Source organism: Loxodonta africana, chromosome 23 (assembly GCF_030014295.1).
Source record: "Loxodonta africana isolate mLoxAfr1 chromosome 23, mLoxAfr1.hap2, whole genome shotgun sequence".
NCBI classification, from domain to species: domain Eukaryota; kingdom Metazoa; phylum Chordata; class Mammalia; order Proboscidea; family Elephantidae; genus Loxodonta; species Loxodonta africana.
Window position 1 is genome coordinate 30,858,782 of NC_087364.1, and position 16,791 is coordinate 30,875,572.

Consider the following 16,791-nt stretch of genomic DNA (forward strand, 5'->3'; position numbering starts at 1 on the left):
AACTTAGTAAAAAGTAGCCAGGGATGGAGCAAAAAAAGAAATCAAAGGCTCAAAAGAAGAAACTAGGCCACGCAGCTAATATAGCCCACATGAACCACAGCCTGTTTTAACCTGAAATCAGAAGAACTAGATGGCACTGGCTACCACTACTGACCATTCTGACCAAGGACACAATAGAAGGCCTTGGATAAAATGAGAGAAAAATGTAGAACAAAACTCAAATTTCTAAAAAAGGCCAAACCTACTGGACGAATAGAGACTAGAGGAACCCCCGATACTATTGCTTTAAGATACCCTTTCAACTTGGGATTGAAGCTATTCCACCAAGTCACCTTTCAGCTAGATAATAGACTGGCTTATAAAATAAACATATAACCCGTGAGTAATGTGCTCCCTTAAACAATTACCTATATAAGAGCAAAGGGTCAACATTTAACCAAAAGCAAAGAGAAGGCAAGGAGGGGAACGGAAGCTTGATCAATGGAAACAGAACAAACAATGGAAATAATGAGAGTGCTGACACATTGCAAAAATGGTAACCAATGACATGGAACAATTTATATAAAAATTGTTAAGGGGAGAACCTAGTTTGCTGTATAAACTTACCTAAAACAATAAAATACTTTAAAAAAATAGTGGCCAGGGACATGAAGAGGCAAGGCCATGTGACAAAATCAAGAGGAAAAAAATAGAAATAAGCCAATAAAGGATCCAGATGATAGGTTTTTCAGACACAGATTTTTAGAAACTACAATTTAACTGTAGATTGGGCACGGCTAAAGAGGATTTGTGTGAACTAATAATATATGTCAGAAAATTTTATCAAGGTTGAATCATAGCAAGATGATAGGGAAAACAGAAGAATGTAAGAGACCTATGAGATTTGGGGAAAAGGTCATGCACTTTGTATCTCAAAAAGAGCAGAACATCATATGGGGCAAAAAAGGTACAACTGACAATTTTCTAAAATGAATGAAAAACCTTAACCTACAAATTGAAGAACTTGTACAAATCTCAAGCAGGTAAATACGTAAGAAACCATTAAAGTATGTATGCAAAAATCATTAAACTTTATTCATGTAAGTCAAAAATTGCAAATAATCTAAATACCAATCAGCAGTAGAATGGGTAAATAATAATAGCCACACAGTGAGGAAGAATGAACTGCTACATCCAACAGGGATGAACCTCACAGACAAGATGTTTCATTAAAGGAACTAGACACAAAAGAACATTCTATCGATTTCATGTATGTGAAGTTCAAAATGAAAGTAGTCTTTGGTGATTGAAATCAGAGTAAGGTATTGTTTTGGGGATAGGAGAGGGGTTATTGACGCGGAAGAGACATAAGGAAGGCTTTTAGGATATTAGAAATGTTCTGTATGTTTACTGGGTGGTTGTCAATGTGATTAAATTCATTGAGTTCTGCACTTAAGATTTATAAACTTTAATTCAAAACAAAACACTGAGACTGGGAAAACTTTTCCAGCAGACTAACACTAGTTAGGCAGAATATTTCAAATGGAAGGTTGTAGATATAGGAGAAATAAAGAACACCTGAAAGCTAAATAATGGCTGTCACACTTAATGGACTTCTGGGCAAATCACCTAACTTCTAGGTCTTAATTTTCCTGATGGATGTAGACTAAATCATCTGTCCCTTCTGGCCCTAAAATTTATTCTGGAGATGGGACATGGAAGAATTCAGTTAAGACATCTTGAAGTTTAACCTGAAGACATTATATTAAAATTTGGTAAAATAAGAAAATTTGTAATTTAATAGTTGCAATATAGACAAAGGAAACAGCCTTATCTATGTATGAACCACAGCTAAATTGAAGAACATTCAGAATCAAATTAGTAGATTTGTCTTAAGCAGTATAGTTGACATCTTACTTTGCACATTTATGTATTGGTATGCCTTGGGTAAGTACACAGCCCAGTGTATTTCTATATAAGGTTTTGATTTTTTCCCATATTAATGGTAATAATTTTGTAATGGTTTGCTATTTTTTATTTCCCCCATTTCTTACATCTGTTTGTTATCCAGATGATATGTAGAGAAATTCTGATCCCAGAATGGATGAATATGTAATTAATGTTTTCCTTGGGATTTTGGGGGGAGGACATATAAAGCCTGAATTATTCAGTAATTAGCCTTTAGAAACCATTAAGCTAATGGAATGGTTCAGAACCAGGAAAATTTAACAATAAAGAAACTTCCTTTCCAGGTTCACCAACATGTTATGGGGAATGAAAGGATCCCTTTTGTTGCTTGTTCTGTTTCATTTTTCCTCTAAGGTTAAAAAAAAAAAAAAAAAAACTGACAATAGACAAAAATTAGGAGCAGTGACTGGAGATACACAAATGAAAATAGGGTTGTAGTGTTAGTAGTATTGTGAGAGGCTATGAAGTAGTGAAAAGTAGATGGGTCCAGAATAATTCTGTATCCTAAGGTCTTATTTCTGAAACCTCAGCATCACCCAAGAGCTAGTTAGACAAGCACAATCTCAGGCCTCTCTAGACCTGCCGATTTGGAATCTCCATTTGAACAAGATTTCCAGATGTTCTCATATGCATGATAAAGCTTGAGAGGCAATGTTGTCTAAGCCTTATGCTGTTGTTAGGTGCCATTGAGTTGGTTCTGACTCATAGAGACCCTGTGTACAACAGAAGGAAATAGTGCCATGTCCTGTGCCATGCCCACAACCATTGTTATGCTTGAGCCCATTGTTGCAGCCACTATGTCAATCCATCTCGTTGAGGGTCTTCCTCTCTTTCGCTGACCCTGTACTTTACCAAGTGTGATGTCCTTCTCCAGGGACTGATCTCTCCTGACAACGTGCCCACAGTATGTAAGATGTAGTCTCACCATCCTTCTAAGGAACATTCTATTTTTGCTTCTTCCAAGACAAATTTGTTCGTTCTTTTGGCAGTCCATGTTATATTCAGTATTCTTCGCCAACATCACAATTCAGAAGCATCAATTCTTTTTCTGTATTTGTTGTTGAGCTTTCCCATGCGTATGATGCGATTGAAGATACCATGGCTTGGATCAGGCGCACCTTAGTCTTCAAGATGACATCTTTGCTTTTCAACACTTCACAGAGGTCCTTTGCAGCACATTTACCCACTGCAATGCATCTTTTGATCTCTTGACTGCTGCATCCACGGGTGTTGATTGTGGATCCAAGTAAAATGAAATCCTTGACAACTTCAATCTTTTCTCCATTTATCATGATGCTTATTGGTCCAGCTGTGAGAATTTCTGTTTTCTAAAGCTATGGTCTTGGATCTTCATCAGTAAGTGCTTCAAGTCCCGTTAAGTTTCACCAAGCAAGGTTGTGTCATCTGCATAACGAAGGTTGTTAATGAGTCTTCCACCAATTCTGATGCCCCGTTCTTCATATAGTCCAGTTTCTCAGATTATTTGCTCAGCATACAGTTTGAATAGGTATGGTGAAAGGATACAACCCTGACGCACACCTTTCCTGACTTTTAAACCTTGCAGTATCCCCTTGTTCTGTCCCAACAGGTAACTCTTGATCTATGTACAGGTTCCTCATGAGCACAAATAAATGGTCTGGAATTCCCATTCTTCACAGTGTTATCCATAATTTGTTATGATCCACATAGTCGAATGCCTTTGCATAGTCAATAAAACACAGGTAAACATCTTTCTGGTATTCTCTGCCTTCAGCCAAGACCCACCTGACATCAGCAACGGTATCTCTGGTTCCATATCCCCTTATGAACCCGGCCTGAATTTCTGGCAGTTCCCTGTCGATATACTGCTGCAGCTGCTTTTGAATGATCTTCAGCAAAATTTTATTAGCATGTGATATTAATGACATTTTTCGATAATTTCCACATTCTGTTGGATCACTTTTTTTGGGAATAGGCATAAATAATGGATCTCTTCCAGTTAGTTGGCCAGGTAGCTGATTTCCAAATTTCTTGGCATAGACAAGTAAGCACTTCCAGCGCTGCATCCATTTGTTGAAATATCTCAATTGATACTCCATCAATTCCTGGAGACTTATTTTTCATCAGTGCCATCATTGCAGCTTGGACCTCTTCCTTCAGTACCATTGGTTCCTAATCATATGCTACCTCTTGAAATGGTTGAACGTCAACCAGTACTTTTTGGTGTAATGGCTCTGTATTCCTTCCATCTCCTTTTGATGCTTCCTGTGTGGTTTAATATTTTCCCCATAGAATCCTTCACTATTGCAACTCAAGGTTTGAATTTTTTCTTCAGCTCTTTCAGCTTGAGAAATGCTGCCCATGTTCTTTCCTTTTGGTTTTCTATCTCCAGCTCTTTGCACATGTCGTTACAATACTTTGTCTTCTCAAACCACCCTTTGAAATCTTCTGTTTGGTTCTTTTACTTTATCGTTTCTTCCTTTTGCTTTAGCTGCTTGATGTTCAAGAGTAAGTTTCAGAGTCTCTTCTGACGTCCATTTTGGCCTTTTCTTTCATTCCTGTTTTTTTAACAATCTCTTGCTTTCTTCATGTATGATGTCCTTGATGTTATTCCACAACTTATCTGGTCTTCAGTCATTAGTGTTCAGCGAGTCAAATCAGTTCTTGAGTTGGTCTCTGAATTCAAGTGTGATATACCCAAGGTCATACTTTGGCTCTTGTGGACTTGTTCTAATTTTCTTCAGTTTCACCTTGAACTTGCATGTGAGCCATTGATGGTCTGTTCTGCAGTTGGCCCTTAACCTCATTCTGACTGATGATAGGTTTTCCATTGTCTCTTTCCACAGATGTAGTCATTTTGATTCCTGTGTATTACATCTGGCAAGGTCCATGTGTATAGTCATCATTTATATTGGTGAAAAAGGTATTTGCAATGAAGAAGTGGTCATTCTTAAAAAATTCAGTCATGCGATCTCCAGCATTGTTTGTATCACCAAGGCCATATTTTCCAACTACCAATCCTTTATTTCCAACTTTTGCATTCCAATCACCAGTAATTATCAATGCATCCTCATGCCTGTTTGATCAAAGCCTGATACTGTATCATTTTGAGACTAAAAATAATAGGTGATGGAGCAGTTCCTATGTAAAGTTAGCAAGTTAAACTTTTCCTGAGTAACCCACCATATGCAGTAATGCCTGTGAAATAATATTTTAGAAGGTTGGGAGATAGTTGTAGAGAGATATGCCTTAAAATGATGTTGAATGGTTAATGGTGTGGTTGAACCATAAGATCATATTTAATGTCACTGAACTGTACATGTAATTATTGGAATGGCAAGTTTTTGTTACTTAAGTACCACACCAAAAAAAATGATGTTATCTTTAAATTGTATGCATAATGAAGTGTTAGGGGGCAGAGTGTACTAATGTCTGTAATTTACCTTGAAATACATAAAAAATGATGATGTTTATTTAGAGAGATGTAAGAACCTTACAACACTTGGTAAAAGGAAATGTAATGGATGTCCCAAAAAGATTAAGAGGTATGTGGTAAAGCAAAAGTAGTAAAATATTATTGAATCAACTGGGTGTATATATGAGTGGTCACTGAAAAATTCAGCTTCTCTTGAAATTTTTCATAATAAAATGCTGGGGGGAATGCTAATATGAAAATGGGTATCATATATGAACTACCAGAATATCACATTCTTCAGGGGTTATGGATAGCCAAGCTTTTGCTATAGGTATCTATGTATTTGGCTATTCCTTGCTTTATTTTATAAATATATTAATACTTTCCTCTTAGCAAGGAACAAGTGACCAGTACTTTTTGATGTACCAGCCATAATGCATTATCTCATTCATTCCTCGTAACACTGATGAGTTAAATATCATTCCCCAATTTGTAGTTAAGAAAACCAAGACGCAGAGTTTAATATACTTGCACAGTCTAGTAAACTCAGAAGATAGAATTTGAACCTGGTCTGACGTAAGTGTTGGTGGCTACTGCGTTGCACAACTTCAGGGACCACTATTTACATTGTTGGCACAGAGGAGTGCCAATTGCTTGGACTTCAAAACGAATAAGATAGTTCACCAGGGATTGTCAACAAGACTGCCTATCCTTAAACACTTTTCTTATACTGCTGCCTTACTAATCTCTTAAACAAGTGCAAACGTGCAAAACAGAAGTTCAAAGTATTTTTCTAATGTGAATTTGCGTTCGTTCCATGACTGTTTGTGTTTTACTTTTAAGATTCATGGATCTCCCAGTCAGCATCATTTCCCCGTAATCAGAAACAACCAGAGGTGGATTCTTTATCACCAGTGGCCTTACTTTCTAAGCAGATTTTCCAGCCTTCTCCCCAACAGCAACTTACTAAACCAGCTAAAATCACTTGTGCAAACTGCAAAAAACCTTTACAGAAGGGACAGACAGCTTATCAACGAAAAGGATCAGCTCACCTCTTTTGTTCTACCACCTGCCTTTCTTCCTTCTCTCATAAACGTGCTCCAAAGAAACACAGTGCAATGTGTAAAACGTAAGATATATCTTTCAGCATGGCTCCATATAGTTGAATATTCGTGGCATAAAATAATGTTCTGAATGTACTTGGAGAGTTGGATAGAATTGTTTCAGGGCTGCCTTCAAGTTTATTGAGCTTGGGTTATCACAGAGTATGTCAGAGGTGTGGATTCATTGGTGCTGTTCTTTCTCTTGGTGGGAAAATAGAGTGAGAATGGAAGTAAATTAAGCCTCTCACTAGCACTGCTTTTTGCCTTTTGACCTTAGCTCCAGTTTCTACCTCAATTCTGCCAAGCTGCTACCAACATTTTTACATGTTTGTAAAAATTTAAGACTTGGGATGTGACAAGGTTCTTGTGCTACAAATGATTTTTTTACCTCTCAGTCCTTTGTTTCCATATTATTTAGGAGCTCTTGGCAGTGAAGCCAAAAAGTCAATTTCATAAGATCTAAAAATATAGTTGATTTCTAGGATTAAATCATGATAAAATGAAAAATACCAGTTATTGTTCATTTATTTGACTTCTGTTAACATGGAATGTTTTTAAATTATGTTTATATCCCTTATATTTCAGAGATGCACCTACAGAGACGGCTACTGTTATTGCTCAAGTAGATTCGAACAAATCCTCCCAAGAATTTTATAGTACATCTTTTTTTCCCTATGAAGACAAACAAAATCTTAGGAAAAGAGTTCTGAATAAATCAAGATGTACAATCTGTAATAAACTAACAGAGGTCTGCACTTTTATACCTTATTTATTATTTAGGCTAACAGGAATAATTTTAACTTCAAATACCATAATATGCAGTGCGATCCACACGCACGTGTTCAGAATAGGATGTTTCTACAGTGATGTTTAAGGGAAGGATATGTTAAAACTATCTTAAACAAGTATCTTATTTGCATGGTATGGAAAGCATAATTTGTTTCTGTGGTATCAGATGTACTCATATAACAAGACAGCAGTTTTATGGTGAATTTTATTCTTATTAATAGCACTAAATAAAAATGTAGTTTTCACTACACGAAGGAAGGAACAAATCCTGGCTTGAGAACATGTGGAACAAGTGAAGTGGAATATATGTTGATAATTGCACAATACTTAGGTGGTATTGCAGTCTATACACAGTTGCTGAAAGAAGAAACATGCACACTCTGTTTACCAAGTCTTTATAACTGAATTTGATCTTTGCTACCACAGAACCATGCAGATCAAGGCCACAGTTTTATCCTAGGTACCATGGAACTGTGCAACGTAAGGTCCACCTTACTCATGTGTACACAGTCAACATCCTGAATTGGGTAGTATAGATTCTCGTAGCCCCTCTAGGGCCTGGGACAAACTTTTGAGGGTAGTAAATTTTATTTATAATACTCTTAATGCTAAGAATTCCTAGCCTTTCTTTTAAGTAGGCCATGACAGAATCATCTAAACCAGATCATTTTCTGTCATTCTTATATGTCTCTAGGGAAGTTATTTGTGGATTTTATTGCTGCTTCTATGAATCTTATATTTCCTCTTTTGTTGAAAGAGTAACAAAATGTGCTTTCTAAAATCTCTTTTCCCGTGGATATTTCTTCTTCCAAGAAATTATTAGGGGTTCTTTGTTTATTTTGAAGAAACTTGTTTTAATTACCTATCATACTGGTATGGTTCCTGTATTTTATTTAGCAAGTTCTCTGTTCTTTCTTTTAGATTCGCCATGAAGTCGGTATTAATAATGTAACTCATAAACTCTGCAGTAACCAATGCTTTAATAAGTACAGATTGGCCAATGGTCTAATAATGAATTGTTGTGAACAGTGTGGCGAGTACATGGCCAGTAAAAATGTTGGAAACAATGTCCTGATGATTGAAGGTCAGCAGAAAAGATTTTGCTGCCAAAGTTGTGTTAGTGAATATAAACAGGTAATTATTTATAATGAGCTTTAAATGATAAAATGTACAATAGCTTCATCTTGTTGGCTTACAGTAACCAGGTTTATCTCAAAATCTTAATTTAGTTTTGTTTTTGTTACTGTATCATTAAGCTGTCCCATCTTAAGTGAGCATTGAAATACAGTCATGCGCCGTATAATGTCAGTTTGGGCAACGTCCAACCGCGTATATGTCCGTGGTCCCATAAGGTTAAAATAGAGTTCAGAAATCCTGATTGGAGAACGGGACGTAGCGGATGCAACCGGACGTAGGAATGCAACAGCTTCCTGCACGCAACACGTGCATCCCATGCCTCTTGTGTACAAAGTGACTGCGCTGCCAGGTATATGATGGTACAGTACATATATAACCTGTCATATATATGTGTCTGGATCGTCATAATAAATGCCTGTATTCCTGGCTTATGTATGTACTATACTTTCCATCATTATTTTAATGTGAATTTCCCTATTTACAAATAAAAAGTTTACCATATAACAGTATATGCTTTGACTTGTAGGCAGCAGCATCCAATCTTGTGTATCGCGCGTCTCTTAAGTGTTGTAGCGTTATCTCTCTGTTTAATTTTCTTTTGAAAATGTTACCGTGAAGTGCATCATGGCTCCCAAACGCAGCAAAACCAGTGCTAGTGATAGCAGCAGCAAGAGGCAAAGGAAAAGTATCGATTTGGAAGTGAAACAAAAGGTCATTAAACAACACGAAGGTGGAAAATCAGTGAATGCTATTGCTCGCGATTTAGGCATGTCGCACTCGACAATCACGACGATCCTCAAAAACAAAGAAAAAATTCTCCAAGCTGTTAAAGGATCTGCCCCACTGAAAGCCACCAGGCTAACGAAAATGCGAGAGGGACCTATATCAGATATGGAGAGATTGTTAATGACATGGATTGAGGACCAAACGCAAAAGCGAATCCCACTGAGCACATCGACGATCACTGCTAAGGCACGAAGCTTGTTCGAGATGCTTAAAGAAAAAGCAGGACCAGACTACAATATCGAGTTTAGTGCTAGCTCTGGGTGGTTCATGCGCTTCAAACAACGTTTTTCGCTGCATAATGTGAAAGTGAGTGGTGAGTCTGTATATAGTAGTGTATATTTATAATGTATTATGTATACAGTATTAACCTTCTTAACTCATATATACAGATACATTTGCTGAAATATAGTACAGTATCTTGGCTATCTAGCCAATACAGGTACACTACAGTATAAATTTGCTAAGTATATCATATGGTGTTTGCACAACGTCCGAATCACTTAACGTCCTATTGCACAGAATGTATTATGGACGTTAAGCGACGCATGACTGTATATTGATTGTTGCAGTTAAGCTTGTTTAAAACGTTTACTGTTTACAGAACTTAGAGTGATTTTTCTTTCGAATTCTTTTGAGAATCAGATGGAATCAGATTTTTAGGAATCTTGGGTTTGAGTATCTTGTTTAGACTTAGTGTTTGCTGTGGTAGAAGTAGTTAGAGTGACAGGGTTGTAGGAGAAGATTCTTAAGCAGGAATTTTTTTAATGTCAGCATTTATTCAGGTATAATTTACATAAAATGCCCAAATCTTAATGAAAATTGCATAAACCCGTGTATAACCCATAACAAGTTGTAGGACATTTCCAGTACCCCATTAAGTTCTTTCCTGTCAGTTCCCAACCCTCCCCCACAATTTTGCAGGAAACCACATTCTGATTTCTGTCACCATAGATTAGTTTTGCATATTACTGAACTTCCTACAAATGGAACTTACATGTTTTTTTTTTTAATTTGTAAGAAGTTTATACTCTCGTATTTGGCTTCTCTTACTTAACATGTGTTTTTGAGACTCATTCATTTTGTATAGTTTGTTCCTTTTTATTGGAGTGATATTCCATTGTATGAATATACCACTGTTTGCTTATCCATCTATAGATGGATATTTAGGCTGCTGCAGTTTGTTACTATATGAATAAGGCTGCTGTTAATATTCTTATACTATACCCAAGGTTTTTTTTCATTTCTCTTCAGTAAACACTTAGGAGTGCAATTACTGGGTGACAGGGTAAATATATGTTTAACTTCACAAGAAACTGCCAAACTCCAGAATGTACCATTTTGCACTGCCACCAATATTTTGATATTTGATAGTTCAGTTGCTCACATACTCACCAAAATTTAGTAGGGTCAGTCTTAGTGATTTAGGCCATTCTAAAGATGCGAAATGATTATCTCATTGTGGTTTTAATTTGCATTTTCCCGATAACTAGTGCCTTCTCATCACTTTATCTTCTTTTGTGACATATCTAGTCAAGTCTCCATCCCATTTTTTTATTGGGTTGTCTTTTTATTTTTTAGTTGTTGGAATTTTTTATATATTTTGTGTATATGTCTTTTGTAAAATAAAAGTATTTGGAAGATTTTTCTCCCAAACTGTGATTTGTCTTCTTAGTGTTGTTATTTGAAAAACCTAAATTTTTAATTTTTATAAAGTCATATTTATTATTTTCTTATTAATAACTTTTTGTGTCCTGTCTAAGATCTTTGCCTACCAAGGTTATGCAGATACTTGTCTATATTTTCTTCTAGAGGCTTTTTTGGCTTTAGCTTTTATGTGATCCATTTTGAATTAATTTTGTGTGTGGTATGAGGTATGAGTTAAAGGATTATTAGCTATTTAATTTCAAGATTTAATGTAAAGCTACAGTAATCAAGACAGTGTCATGGTTATGGCATATAAGGATATACAAATAGATCAGTGGAATAGGATAGTCAGTCCAGAAATAAAACCAAACATATACAATCAATTGATGTTAGAACAAGATACCAGGGTAATCCAGGGTAATTCAGTGGGGAAGGCAAGATCTTTCTAAATAGTTCTGGAACAATTTTTTTTTTTTTTTTGTATAGAAATAAATGAGTCTTGATGCATTCATTCCATACACAAAATTAATTCGAGATGTATTCTAAACATAAATGCAAGAACATTCATAGCCCCTATTTCATTGGATAAGAATTTAATTGTTTTGCTTAAGTTATCTTTTCAAAAACTTTTTTGTGGGGAGTGATTTAACTTTGTCTACTTCCTGTAAAAAGCCCATTGCCATTGAGTCGATTCTGACTCATAGCGACCCTATAGGACAGAGTAGAAGCGCCCCATAACGTTTCCAAGGAGTAGCTGGTAGATTTGAACTGCCAACCTTTTCGTTAGCAGCCAAGGTCTTAACCACTGCACCACCTGAGACTATGAAATTTTGTTAAGTTAAGGGCAATGAGCTCATCAACAAATACAATGCTTATTTTCTGAAAAGCATAAGGCCTGCACAAAAATTATAAAAAGTTGTTACTACTAGAAGAATGGGAAGGAAAAATGGGGACATGTACACAGAATAGGCTGCAACCACATACCCAGAATTTTTTGAAAAACTGTATTGCCTGTCACTGTGATCTCCAGGAATAAAGTCTATTTTTTATTTATTTTATTTTTCAGTAATACAGAAATAGCTCGTAAACAATTGGCAAATACAGGAACGATGTTTCCATATAATACATAATTTTTATAAATATGCAAGGTTTTTTCCCAGCATGTTAGTATCTTTTTGTTGTTGTTTTTTTTTTAATTTTATTGTGCTGTGAGTGAAAGTGTATAGCTCAAGTTAATTTCCCACTCAAAAACTTATATACATATTGTTTTGTGACATTGGTTGCAATCCCCACATTGTCACCACATGCTCCCCCTTTCCACCCTGGCTCTCCTGTGTTCATTTGTCCAGTTCCTGTTCATTCCCGCCTTTTCATCTTCCTTTTGGACAGGAGTTGCCCATTTGATCTTGTATATTTGGTTGAACTAAGAAGCACGTTCCTCACGTGTTATTGTTTGTTTTATAGGACTGTCTAATCTTTTTCTGAAAAATGGGCTTCGGGATTGGCTTCAGTTCTGAGTTAGCAGAGTGTCAGGGGGCCATCGTCTCAGTGGTTTCTCCAGTCTCTGTCAGACCAATAAGTCTGGTCTTTTTTTGTGAATTTGAATTCTCTTCTACATTTTTCTCCTGTCCAGGACTCTTTTTGTGATCTGTGTCAAAGTGGTCGGTGGTGGTAGCCTGGCACCGTCTAGTTCTTCTGGACTGAGGCTGGTGGAGGCTTTGGTTCATGTGGTCCTTTAGTCCCTTGGGCTAGTATTTTCCTTGTGCCTCTGCTCCTAATGGGATGGGACCAGTAGATGTATCCTAGGTGGCAGTTCGCAAGCTTTTAAGACCCCAGATGCTACTCAGCAAAGTGAAATGTAGAACATTTCCTTTATGAACTGTGTTATGCCAATTGACCTAGATATCCCCCCTGAGGCTATCATCCCCAGCCCTCAGACCCAGCAAGTCAATCCCTCAAGGTGTTTGGATGTGTCTAGGAAACTTCTAGTCTTTTGCTTTGGTCAGTTTGTGCTGACTTCCCCTATATTGTGTGTTGTATTTCCCTTCATCCAACTTGATGCTTACCGATCTACGTAGTGACTTCCTCTCCCTCCCCACCCTCATAACCATCAAAGAAAGTTTTTGTGTGTAAACCTTTTCTTGAGTTCTTATAATAGTGGTCTCATGCAATATTTGTCCTTTTGTGACTGACTTATTTCACTCAGCATAATCTCATAGTTTTATCCATTCATCTGTTGGTGGACACTTAGGCTGTTTGCAACTTTTTGCTGTTGTGAACAATGCTGCAGTGAACATGGGTGTGCATTTGTCTATTCGTGTGATGGCTCTGATTTCTCTAGGATACATTCCTACCAGTGGCATTGCTGCATTGTATGGTATTTCTACTTCTAGTTTTTTAAGGGAGTGTCATATCATTTTCCAAAGTGGTTGTACTATTTTACATTCCCACCAGCAGTGCATGAGAATTCCAGTCTCCCAGCAACCTTTCCAACATTTTTTTTTATATGTAAGTGCCAGTCATGTCAGGATGAAATGATATCTCAGTGTAGTTTTGATTTGCATTTCACTAGTGGCTAATGATAACAAGCATTTCCTCATGTGTCTGTCAGCCACCTGAACGTCTTCTTTGGTGAAGTGTCTATTCATATCATTTGCCCATTTTTTAATTGAATTGTGTTTTTGTTATTGAGGATGTTAATGTTTTGGAGTGATGAATAGCATGCCTTAAACTATCCAGGAGAACTGCATATTGTATTGAAGACTATGCCCAGATCAAATTTTTGATTTTCATGAAATTGTTTTCTGTTGTGAGTGGATACCTTTCAAGACCTAAATCTCAAAGGAGGAAGCAGTGGTCCCCAAGGTTTAAAGCTACAAAATATCTACTCATTGTGATTCTAAGTATAAATGCTAGTGGTAATTTAATTCAACTAGTATTTGTAGAAAAACTGTTAAAGCTTACTGCTAGCCTCTTTTCTGTAGGTGAAGAGAAAATAAGAGAATAGTAAAAAAAATAGTACACATGGTCAAATGCTGAATTGAGTTTATTCTAAAACTGTTTACTGAGGCTTCCATTTTTCCTGAGAAGCTCATATTTCTCCAGTTTTAGACCAATGTCTGAGATTACAGACAAAAACTATAATGTCCATCTGAGTGTTCCACACATACCTCAAAGCGTGTCTAAAAACAAGCTCCAGACATTCTTGGATATGTTTTTGTATAAATATAAATTTTTTGTTTCTCATGAGTATATATACACCTAGGGAGTGGAATTACTATGGGTCATATGGTTAACTTTTGATGAACAGCTGTTGTCCACAGTTCCTGCACCATTTTACATTCCCATCAGCGTTATGGAAAAAAAAAAAGAAAACCCATTGCCATCAAGTCAATTCGAACTCATAGCAAACCTGTAGAACAGAGTAGAACTGCCCCATAGGGTTTCCAAGGAGCGGCTGGCTGGTGGCTTTGAACTGCTGACCTTTTGGTTTGCAGCCGAACACTTAAACCACCAGCATTATAGGAAGGATCTAATTTTCAGGGCTTCAAACAGATTCTTCCAGGTTTAGTCATGGTCAAGGAAGTGAAACTGGAACGGACCCAAATTTTTTTAATTTTGGTGAGCTGGAACAATAACTGGAATGGGAAAAATTATGGGTCCAAGTCCTCATAGAAATTTAATCTCCCTATTAGAAAACAGTATATTAGAAAACAAGAGCAGCATATGGATTTTGAGCAGCAGTGCCCTGCTCAAAGATGGCGACCAAACACACTGTTTTCAATGTGTATTGCTGTCCACATCTCTGCCAATAATACAGTCTCCGCATCAGGCCCCTGAAGGGGTTCACTGTGCCGCCTCTGAGTCTCCCATTCCAGGGCTTGGACCCGTAATTTTTCCTGTTCCAGCTCACCAAAATTTTCAAAATTCGGAACTATTCCAGTTTCACTTCCTCAGCCATGACTGAACCGGTTTGAAATGGTTCAAAGCCCTGCTAATTTCTCCACATCTTTGCCAACACTTGTTTATCTTTTGGGTTATAACCATCTTAGTGAGTGTGAAGTGCTGTGTCATTTGGTTTTGATTTGCATTTCTTTGATGGCTGATAGTGTTGAACATCTTTTCATTGGTTATCAGGCATTTGAATGTTAACAATTCTAAAATAAAATAGTAATTGATCCTGTTTTTTCCCCCAGATGATGGAAACAAAATCCAAAAAATTACCAGCATCAGAAAACAGGAAAAGAAATGCTGTTAGAGAAGAAAATGAAAGAATATTATATGGATCATTAAATACATTTTTAGAAAAAATAGATGAAATACCAGAAAAAAAGAAAAAGACTTCAGAGGTACAGGTTTCAGTAGAATGTAGCACAGGTACATCACTGATCAAAAAGGATGTAAATTTACCTTCTTCTTCCATGTCAACCATAGCTGGTGAATTTCAAGAGCAACTGGAAGAGAAAAAATCAGAAGACTCAGCTATACCACTTGTACTTTCTGCAGATCCAGGTACATGGCCTCGAATTTTGAATGTTAAACAATGGGATACTCTTGTTGAAAATGATCCACCTCAAGTAAGAAATTTTAACTTTCCAAAAGACAGTACAGGGAGGAAGTTTTCAGAAACATATTATACACGAATTCTTCCAAATGGTGAAAAAACCACTAGATCCTGGTTACTTTATTCTACCTCAAAAGATTCCGTGTTTTGTCTATATTGCAGACTCTTTGGGGAAGGAAAAAATCAACTGAAAAATGAGAATGGGTGCAAAGATTGGCAGCATTTATCACATATTCTTAGTAAACACGAAGAAAGTGAAATGCACATCAATAATAGTGTTAAGTATTCAAAATTAAAATCTGATTTAAAGAAAAATAAAACTGTTGAAGCTGTACAACAAAGATTGTGTAAAGATGAGAAAAATGGTGATGTGCTGCTGTTGTACACATAATTGATTTGGTTTTTGACATTACAGTGTCGTATATTTACTCAAAAAATGCCTGTATCTTAACAGTCAGTACCATATGTATTAGTGAAGTTCTTATACAGAATATCTTACACAGTTCATTAGCAATAAGTATGATAGCAAATAAATAGTAAGGAATGTTTCAAATTCTGAAATTAATTGGATTTAATAGTCATTAATGCAGATTTCAGTAAAGTCAATTTTTTTTATTTTACTAATTCACATCTCTTTAAAATTACCATTTGAGGACTGACATTTAGCAGGTTTGGTTAATTTTCTGTTCCAGAAAGGGGAAAGGCTTAAATTTACCAATACCATAAGATATGAAGAAGCATTCTCGTTATTAAAATTTTAAAAATTCAGAAACAGTTTAAGAACATAATGGGATCTAAAAAGTATAGCTTTTTGCTTTTAAACCAAATATTTCTGTTTTATTTTTTAGCAAAGCATTCTTTTTTTGGGGCAAAACATAAAAATGTAATATTTGTTACTTTAAGTTGGTTACTTTGCATTTTATTGGTTTTATAAGTTTTTAATTTAATTTGTAAATGTTTTCGCTTTTGTTGTGTGAGAACTGTAAACAGAGTATATACTTATTTTTAACAAATATAAAAATGTTAAAATAAAAATATATTAACCTTCATGTCTTGTGAGCTTTTTTTCCTTTGAAGGAAGACTACGTGCTTGAAATTTGGGAAACACTGATAAAAAAAATTAGGAGCCCTGGTTGCAGAGTGGTTAAGAGCTCAGCTGCTAACCAAAAGGTCAGCAGTTTGAATCCACTAGCTCTTCCTTCCATATGGGGCAGTTCTACTCTGTCCTGTAGGGCTGCTGTGAGTTGGAATCGACTCAACGGCAATGGATTTTTTTAATGAAAATTAAGGATCTAAATTTTTTTAGATGGTCAGTAGTGTCCACATCACTACTCATTTAATAATTCTGCCTTTCTAATTTCGGATGCCAATTTTATCATAAATTAAATTCTTAAATATACTAGGGCTTTTTTCAAGACTTTCCCCAT

General features: G+C 36.2%; 1 protein-coding gene across 11 annotated transcripts in view; it reads left to right on the plus strand.

Moving 5' to 3' along the window:
* ZMYM5 (zinc finger MYM-type containing 5) overlaps positions 1–16,450 on the plus strand; it is a 58,104-nt gene extending 41,654 nt beyond the window's left edge. For 4 of the 11 annotated variants that reach the window (XM_064275394.1, XM_064275392.1, XM_064275391.1 and 1 more), the window contains exons 4-8: positions 6,185–6,470; positions 7,030–7,192; positions 8,155–8,367; positions 8,989–9,462; positions 14,997–16,421. In XM_064275394.1, coding sequence (XP_064131464.1) covers positions 6,185–6,470; positions 7,030–7,192; positions 8,155–8,367; positions 8,989–9,462; positions 14,997–15,755 — 1,895 coding nt within the window. In that variant the 3' untranslated portion in view covers positions 15,756–16,421. Of the gene's footprint in view, positions 1–6,184; positions 6,471–7,029; positions 7,193–8,154; positions 8,368–8,943; positions 9,470–14,996 lie in introns of those variants that run through there. The other 7 variants (XR_010319118.1, XM_064275395.1, XM_064275389.1 and 4 more) reach the window with 7 other exon arrangements.
* The last annotated feature ends 341 nt before the right edge of the window (positions 16,451–16,791 follow it).